This window comes from Gouania willdenowi, chromosome 21, assembly GCF_900634775.1.
Source record: "Gouania willdenowi chromosome 21, fGouWil2.1, whole genome shotgun sequence".
Taxonomy (NCBI): domain Eukaryota; kingdom Metazoa; phylum Chordata; class Actinopteri; order Blenniiformes; family Gobiesocidae; genus Gouania; species Gouania willdenowi.
In genome coordinates, this window is record NC_041064.1 from 7,226,587 (window position 1) to 7,235,722 (window position 9,136).

The 9,136-nt window shown below is 36.9% G+C and overlaps 1 protein-coding gene across 1 annotated transcript; it reads right to left on the reverse strand.

The window, feature by feature from the left end:
• Positions 1–362: 362 nt before the first annotated feature.
• On the reverse strand, positions 363–5,850 carry LOC114455420 (ADP-ribosylation factor-like protein 6). The gene is made up of 7 exons (XM_028436651.1): positions 5,703–5,850; positions 3,979–4,040; positions 3,806–3,874; positions 3,640–3,734; positions 2,536–2,665; positions 2,099–2,154; positions 363–443 (listed from the first exon to the last, which is right to left on the reverse strand). The coding sequence occupies exons 1-7, from the start codon at positions 5,838–5,840 to the stop codon at positions 418–420; spliced, it is 576 nt and encodes a 191-aa protein (XP_028292452.1). The 5' UTR covers positions 5,841–5,850; the 3' UTR covers positions 363–417.
• Between the last annotated feature and the right edge of the window lie 3,286 nt (positions 5,851–9,136).

Sequence of the window (9,136 nt, forward strand, 5' to 3'; positions counted from 1 at the left end):
GCATATAATATGTAAACTATGCTAAGTGTTGTGTTGTATTTAATTGTGTATTGGTGGGTTGTGTGTCACAGATCTCTCTCAGAAAAACATGTAAGCAAAGGAGAATTGAATTCATGATTTATGTTTATAGCTTTTACAAAATTCTAGGTGAAATAAAATAAAGAAAACATAAAATAAAAAGGAGGCAGCTTTAAATACAAAATTACAAGCATTATGGTGACATATTAACAATGATATCAAGTTTAACAACATTTTTACACTGTGCACTTATCCTAAATAGCTATTTAAACACAGTTATAGGAATGTAGCATACATTAGACATATAAACTACATTACTTTATACATTTAAGGCCCTACAGCATCAAGTGTCCCAATGCAGCGAAGATCCTCATCCTCACTTACAGGCATTTCACTCATTCATGTTTTCATTGTTTTGATATGATCTGGGAAGAGGAAATTTGTAGAAATCAGTTTGTTTTTTATTTGGAAAGAACACAAAACCATTGTTTACAACCATTAAAGAAGGTAATGAGGGAGTAAGTTCAAGAAAAGGTGGAAAAACTAAGAAACAAAGCCTTTTAGGACAGGGTTATACTATAGATATATGAACAAGGTTTAGAGCTGCTGGGGACAACAATTACCTTAAAAAACCCTAACAAACAGATAAAGAGTGTAGGCCTTGTATATCAATAAATCGAAGGCATTTCTTCCGCAGAAAAGGATTATTTACTCACAAGGGTTGAAATTGTAGCTTGTAAGTTTGTTATTGACCCCACCACACCCAGATACAGTAGCATACAGATGTGGGCCACATCTTGCAATGGTTCGGCACTTTTGGAATTTTTCTGGCCAGTACAAAATAGATGCAAGCCAAAATTTGCCCACAAATGATGCTGCAAATTTGGGCTACAGTAGTTCTCTTGAAGCATATTTGGACCAGTTTTAGCTGAATTATGGCAAATTATTGACTAATCTGGATGTGAGCCAAAAGGTGTCATATTACTTTGGTTTGTTCTTGGCTGACATCTAGCATTGTAATGGTTTGGTTGTGCCCAAGATTTGGCAAACAGGACCGGAGCGCCTATGTGCCATCATTCCATACGTTATGTGGGCCAGACGAACGTGAGGTGTGAGCCAGATATGGACTCGAATGATTATTTTGCTATCTGAGTAAACATTCTTTTTTTTTTTGTCAAATGGTCATGTGACTAGAACTTTGGAAAGGTTTCGTGCAATTAGGGATGTTCCGATACAACTTTTTCACTTGCGATATGATACAGATATTGCAGTCTTGCGTATCGGCCGATACCGATATTGATCCGATGCGATATCAGCACGTTTTATTCCTTATTTTGTAGTGTGAAATGTTAGAAAAGTCTTGATCAAGTGATGTGACTCAAACAGAGAACAATAGTCAGCAACATTAGATTACTTTGTTGGAGTGTGAACCACAGTCACTAATGGATAGAAGTGCTAAAGCGGAAAATGTTATCGGAGCTCTTATTTCGGTGATTTTAGATGCAGGCCGATAAAGTCCGATAGTCATTTTCTGGCTGATATCGGACCGATATCCGATATCAATATTGGATCGGGACACCCCTACGTGCAATGCAGTGTAAGATTTGTATGTGGTAGAAGAATGCATCGCGTAGCAGAAAGATTTCTTCTGTTTTTACTTAATTCTTACTAGGATTTCTTGTATTCTGTCACCAGAGAAGACAGCGATTGGCTTAATGTCGTTCTTCCTGTGACATGACGTCACTCTGATTTCGGCCGTTTTCGAGTGTTTCCGTCGACAACCAAAATATCAACATCCACCACTGTTTTGTCAACAACTTTCAATCCGTGTAAACACCCTAAATGTCACTTCGGCAGAATTTTTGGGGTCACACTGTCATCAGTAGCGGACAAGAACAACGTTTATACCTTCCCCAGCAGCTTTAATGATCACAACCACGTCACATGTAACAGCAGGGTCGTACTTACTGAGCAATTTGTTCTTTGGACAAACAACAACAACAACAGGACAAGTGAATATATGTGAATTTGTCTCCTTGGACTCGTAAGATGTCATAAAAGAATGGGTTTTACATGTTACCTTGTAGCCAGTCCAGTCCCTCCTGCAGGCCTTCGCCTTTGATTGCATTGCTGGCACTAAAAGGGAAAATGTGGATGTTTAATCTGCTTGTGCTGCACATTTACTTTCCCATGACTTCCCAAGCAGTCTAGGCTCTTAATCCACCAGCCTTCCATCTGTCTAATCAGTGAACAACGAAGGACACACATGTTACCATTTCAAGCCTCTGAGAATCTTTTAGACCGTGTAATGTTTAACTCTACCCTGTTAAACAACATCAAATCAGACCCAAGCTATTAACATGCTATGTTACTTTTCTGTGCATTCTTAACAAATAAAACCCAAGCTGACAAACATTTACAAAGATTTCCAGAATAAAGTGCTCAGAATTATCAAAATGACATTTTGTTCCCGTGTCTACAAAGAAATTCATTGAATTGCTTTGAGTGTCAGATTACCAGATGTGCCAGGGCTTGTCTCTGATGTTCTCCAAACTTAACATCTGAGAGACTTTGACAGAAGACATCGCATCTTTCAGATCCGTCTTATTGGCAAAAAATAACACTGGCATCTTTTTGCAACGGATGTCTGGACGAGAAGACGGAGACAATGATGAGTCAATCAAACAAAACAGACAGACAGATGTTGTTTCTTTGGAGTGTATAAACATGAGGCCATACCAGCCTGTCATTGCCCGATCTCATTGGATCTCGGACGCTAAGCAGGTCTGGGCCTGGGAGACCACTGAGAATTCCAGGGGCCACAGTGGTGGACAGTTACTCAGTGGTATCTGTCATTTTGTCCTTGGGCAAGACACTTCACTCTCAATACCTAGTATGAATGTAGTGTGTGAGTGAGTGTTGGTGGTGGTCGGAGGGGCCGATGGCGCACTACGGTAGCTTTAGCCTTGCTTCCATCAGTCTGCCCCAGGACAGCTGTGGTTACAAAAGTAGATTTTTTTGGTCATGGCACCATGATTATTCACACTTTAAAGGCTTTGAAGACAATTTAATCCCCATTTATAACAATATAGAAGTTCCAAATGTATGGACACCTTTTTTTTTTTTTTTAAATCGCAATTAAATGTGCATTCCGGATCCGATCTGGATGAAACCCAGGGGGATAATAGAGGAACCCACCTGACATGACTATGCCAAATTTAATAAAGATCGGTTATTTTTCAAACTGATCCAGAATCAGTATATTGATCAAACAAATTAACCAAGATCAAAAGGTACCAAGGTGAGGTGAATATTGTTAACTGAAGCCAAGCCTGACACCTTTTCTTTTAGTAACATAATATTCAGCAATAGTATTGTAACAATACTGTATATGACTATCAATAAAAGGCAATGGACACCTCAGAACCCGAAGTATACATGATATTCTGCTTTTTAAGTCAAAAAAAGTCAAACTTTGGCCTGTTGTTTAAAATCAATAGTAATAATAATCAATAATAGTACTGTGTTTGGGCTTTGTGGTTGTACCTGATGCAACGTCAGTGCCTAGAAGAAGTGTGTTAATCGACTATTTCTACATTGTTCTCATAATTCCAACTGTACCTTCATGTTTGAAAAGAGTATCGAGCTCCTCTTTAGCGACAACCATTCTCAGTTTGTCACTGCTGTCGATGACAAATATGATGGCATGACTCTCCCTGCAAAAAAAAAAAAAAAAATATTGACTCGCGCAACAAAAAATGAAAACAAGTTGTCCAGTGAGTCCTACTTGTAATAATGCTCCCATAGGCTTCTGTATCTGCTCTGCCCAGACATATCAAAGACTGTAAACGACAGGCTGAGAGAGAAAGAGAGAGAGAGAGAGAGAGAGAGAGCACATAGATCTATGCGATGAACAGCAGCTCTTATGACTTTAAAGCCTTTACAACAGTTGCACTTTACCTGGAACTCTTGAACTTCTCAATGTTGAAGCCAATCGTTGGGACTATTTCTTGTGCTTGTGCCTGCATGCACACACACCACGTACACACACACACACACACACACACACACAAATACAAACACACAGAAACAGACAAGTGATGGCAAAAGTATGTCAAGAAGGAAATGGTATAAGTGTGGTATGATATGGGCTTTACCTGACTAACATGTTTCCACTCTTCTGACAAAGGACCTAAGTGATTCGAATGCTGAAAACAAGCACTCAGTGAACGACTTTTAAACTTTACTGCAACGCACATGTGCATGCAACTCTCTCTACCCGTTCACTATCCCTCAACAACCTTAGCTAAGAAGAACCCATGAAGTCCACCAGGGTTGGGGTCAATTACAATTATCCATGAACAATTACAACTCAGTTACGATTACGTTGACCAGCATTTTTTCCAATTAAAATTACTATTATTTTTCCCCCGAAAGTCAATTACATTCTCAATTACTGAAGTTAATTTACAATTAATCACAATTACTGAGTCTGAAATAAATAACCCCATAGAATGTAACCTTCATCTTGTGTTAGCTTTCTGTTAGCATCTTTATCAGCTGTAAAATACACAATAAAAAATATCTATCATACAATTAGTTTTTAATCTCAGTTATGAAGACTTGTTAGACTTCATAATTGATGCAAATATTGGTATTAATATTTTGGTAGCACTAAGTTTTATACATAAATCTGACATTACACTGTCATTAGCATGAATAAGGCGTCATGAAGGCTGTCATTAAGTAACCCTACCCAACCTCACTAGATCCCTCCACCTAACCCAAAAAATGCCAACATAGCTCCAAAGGTGTCATAATTTAGCGAACAACACCTAATGACGGCCTTCGTGACCCCTTATTCATGCAAATGACAGATAACGACAGCGTGATGTCAGCCTTATGTATAAAAATTCCAGCAAGTTCATTTGTCTCCTTTTTTGAATATATGTACATCAAAGCAATCACCTCTGAGGAAGACTGGCAGATAAAAAAAAATACTTGAAAAACCTAACATAAACGAAACCTTAACATATACTCATGTATAGAATTTCAAGTAAAGTGTTATCAATATTTTTTGGTGTGAACGTCTGAGCCTTTTTTTTTCCATCAGTAAACCCCAGATTTAAATGATTTTGAAATGGCAAAATGATTCCATACATCTCACACATATAGTGTAAGCCATATACACTATATGGCTTACACTATATGTGTAAGACATAGAACTGTAACATAGTTCCCCTGGTTTGCGTTTGATTAAATTACAACCGACAGTTTTTAATATAATTTTCATGCCAATTACATTTACAAAGTCAGTCATCTGAACTCAATTACAATTCAATTACGATTACAACAGCAACAAATGTTTTCAATTCCAGTTATTACGTCATAATTGTAATTAATTATCAATTATGCGATTACACTTGTAATTGACCCCAACCCTGGTGGGATTTTTAGCCTTTAACAACAACAAGAGGATGTTCAAGTACTTAATAATGTATGTTTGCTGTTATAACGTTATAAAAAGACTTCATTTTGGATTTAAAAAGAGAAAACAAGCTTAAACAGTTTGTTTTTAATAGTCAATTATTTGAACTCAATTACAGTCACAATTATGTTATAGTTGTAATTAAATTCTAGATTCTGATTATAGTTGACCTTGAAGTCCAGAGTCATTGACTTACATTGGGTGGCTTCAGTTGGTTGATGATGGTGGTTTTGCCGCTGTTGTCGAGTCCCAAACACAGAACGTTCACCTCTTTCTTCTTGAGGCCAAGCCAACCTGATAGCTTATCCAATAACCCCATTGTTCTCTTCACCATTTAAATGACCCAACACGTCCACCCACACACAGTGTAATAGCTTTAAATGTCTAACATTATCCAAACAACAGTAATAATAAACATAGCGTAGATTAGAATGTGAGCGTCTTTGTTCTTCTTCTTCTGGGCATCCCAGCTGGTGACAGGTAATCCTATTAGGATGAATTAAGCTCAGTCGACCTCCTGCTGACTTGATCATGGAGTGAGCAGACTTTACAATGGGGGGGGGGGGGTGCACCACTGTTTTGATGGATTTCTGTACTAGTAAATCCTTCTTTTTGACACTCCTGAAGGCACAGCAATAAAAGAGCAATCGCTGCCCAACCTAACATCTTTGGATTCTGGTTCCTGTGGGATATGCTATCGTACTACATCTGCTGCATTTAGGTTTTTTTAAGCTTCCATTAATAAACTTTCCATTAACTTACTCCGGATAATTATCTTGAAAAGACAAAAAGTTGCATTTCTTTATGGATTTAAATGTAACAACAGGTATGGCAGCAGATTAATATCATATCGCATGTAAATTATAAAGTTGATTGATGATCAAATAGATCAGTGGTTCTTAACCTGGGTTCGTTTGAACCCCAGAGGTTTGTGGAGCCAGTCTCAGGGGTATCGAGACATACACAGTAAAAATGTGTCACAAAATGTATTTCCATGATAAACTAGTGCATTTAACAATAAGTTATGACAACAGTGTTACATTTAAATGTTTAATATTAATTTTTAGAAATCTTAATTAAAAAGTGTTTTGAACAAAGCGAAAAAATACGCGTCTGAATTGTGCCTATCTCTAGCTCTCATTGGGCGTTAGGCGGGGTACACCCTGGAATCATATTTTACATTTTCAATAAGGTTAAAAACCACTGAAACAGGCTCTTTAGTGACAGTATCTGCATTTATATATGTGGAGTTAAACTATGGAATGGATTAGATCGGTACACGTTTTAAACAATTTATGAATAAAAACACTATCATACGTTACATGGATAAAAATGGGTTACGTTGACACTGGATATGTATCAGTATATAATAAGTTTTCATTTTATTGTTAAAAATGATTACATTTATTGTTTTATGATTACTTTTCAATATATTGAGGAGAATGTTAATGATTATTACATATTTAAAAAATACATTGCAATGTCAATTGCGAAACTGCATGTAATTCATTAGTTGAGTATATTTGCAAAAAGGTGAAAAAACTATGTATTTTTTAATGTTGTCTGCACATGCTGTCAGAGATCAACACTACAAGAAGTGCAATATTTTTAAGACAGCAATGCATAGCTTTTTATTTATTTATTTTTTAAACATATAAGCCTTCTATTTCTATTTGGACAAACATTTCTGCTAATTTTTTTTTTTTATGTAATTTTTTTTTTAAATCTATAATTTATGGAAATAAATACTTTGTTCATTATTAAATATTATTCATAAATAGTTTGAATTTGCTACCATTCAGTGTGTTTAGTTCATGTAACTACACATATTACATTAGGAAAAAAAAGGCTTGTGTAAACAAAGGACAAAAATGAAATCTAAAAGTGTAAAAGGCAGCTCAGAATCACCAGACTAAACTAATCGAAACCAGAGAAAAAGAGTTGATTATTTAAAAACTTTCCCTTTTAGTTTACTGCATTAATGTAACAGCTGTTTGTCTTTCACTAAAGATGGAAATCTGCATGATGTTGCAACACAAAACATCATGAAACAGCATCAAGTAGTGGTTCACTAGTCCAATATCATTAACAAATGCCAAGTGCAGTGGCCCATAGCTCTACAGCGCCACCCTTTGGCACCTTCAGAATGTGTCCGTTCATTCATGATGAAAAGAAAAACACAACCCATTTAACCAGCCACCAGCACTGCTCATCTTTATTTGCAAATAAATATTCGCTGTAACTGCCTCTTACAGTGTGCAAGATCTACAACATCTCTTCGTAAATCATAGAAAAATAAGATACAAGAATTAGAAGTATACTTGTACTTTGTACAAAAGAAGGTTCTAACATTGCTCAGCAGTAGAACATGCTAAACAAACGGCATCGGAAGGAAACTCAATTATTTTATAGAGGGCGCCACTGTAAAGGTGTGTGTGTGTGTGCAAATGTTTGAGAGAGAGAGAGTGTGTGTGTGTGTGTGTGTGTACCTTCCGTACCCCTAAAGGCACAGATCCAGAGATCCAGCTATAATATTGAGTCCTGGTTTGTGATGAAACCACAGCAGCAGCAGGCGAGCAGTCACTGATGCACAATTCAAACTAATAATTATAGGTCCAGTAACTGTGCTAAAACTTAACGATTACGATGCATGTTGCATGTTTACAGACTGTAAGGCATTCTGTGTGAGCTCATGTGTGTGTGTCTGCCACTTTGTGTTTGTGCATGTTTTATATTATCATTGTTAGGATAAACACACCATGACCTGTGATGCCGTTTGCGTTGGTTCTCTCTCTGCCTTCATTGGAGTAGAATTCAGGTTTCGAACTGCTTTGTTTCCCTGACCCGTGTGCACTGCAGTGATGTGATGTGTCCACATTTAAACTAACTTCTCTATAGCCTAGGAAGAATTTATGTTGCATCTGAAAAATGATAATCTAACTTAGCTAATGCTAATTGTTTTGGGGAATCCTCTCATTGGCCCTCATTTATCAACCGTTAGTACATTCGGATTTGAGCGTCCGACGTGCGTTCGACCATTCCTGCAAGCTTCGATATTTATTAATTTTTTAAAATGTAAATGATTCCTTTAGTCATTTTTAAGGCTTTTTTTTTTTTTTTTTAAAAAGTGTTTTTATCGTTAATTTCTTTTAATGTGATATTTATTGCCTCAAGCGTGCGAACAATGGAGGTCGATGTAAATGTCATATCCGTGTGCGTCTGCAAGAGTTGTTCACAGCGCACACAGGGGGGCAGACGTCACCTACTCAGTAGCTGATTTTCACTACAGAGTGTTTAAATGTGCTTCTTTAATTCCAGTTTTCAGAAGTTCAAAAAGCACATCTTTGTTTTGCATGTGAGCATGCCAATTTTCATCTTGGGAAGGCTTCTTTTCTTGTTTGACCTTAGTGGGCGTGGCCTCTGACTCAGGATGATTTAAGGGCATAAGAAGTTAATGAACCCGATTATTTCAGTGTTTCATGAATCACGCGTTGGTCCTGTCATACAAACAAATGTGCACTCAAATTTACACCCGCTTTTACACAAGGTTGATAAATGAGGGCCTGTGTGTAGCTTAAGATTATAGGCACAACTTCCTGTTTGATAATGAGTAGGTATCTTTAAAAAAAA

Bases quoted from the DNA above. Each gene is read 5' to 3' on its own strand.
- LOC114455420 (XM_028436651.1), bottom strand. From the start codon at position 5,840: ATGGTGAAGAGAACAATGGGGTTATTGGATAAGCTATCAGGTTGGCTT. The intron at 4,041-5,702 runs GTAAGTCAATGA...GTGTGCATGCAG, and splicing joins ACCAACTGAAGCCACCCAAT to GCACAAGCACAAGAAATAGT. The intron at 2,666-3,639 runs GTACAGTTGGAA...CTTCTCGTCCAG, and splicing joins TACTCTTTTCAAACATGAAG to ACATCCGTTGCAAAAAGATG.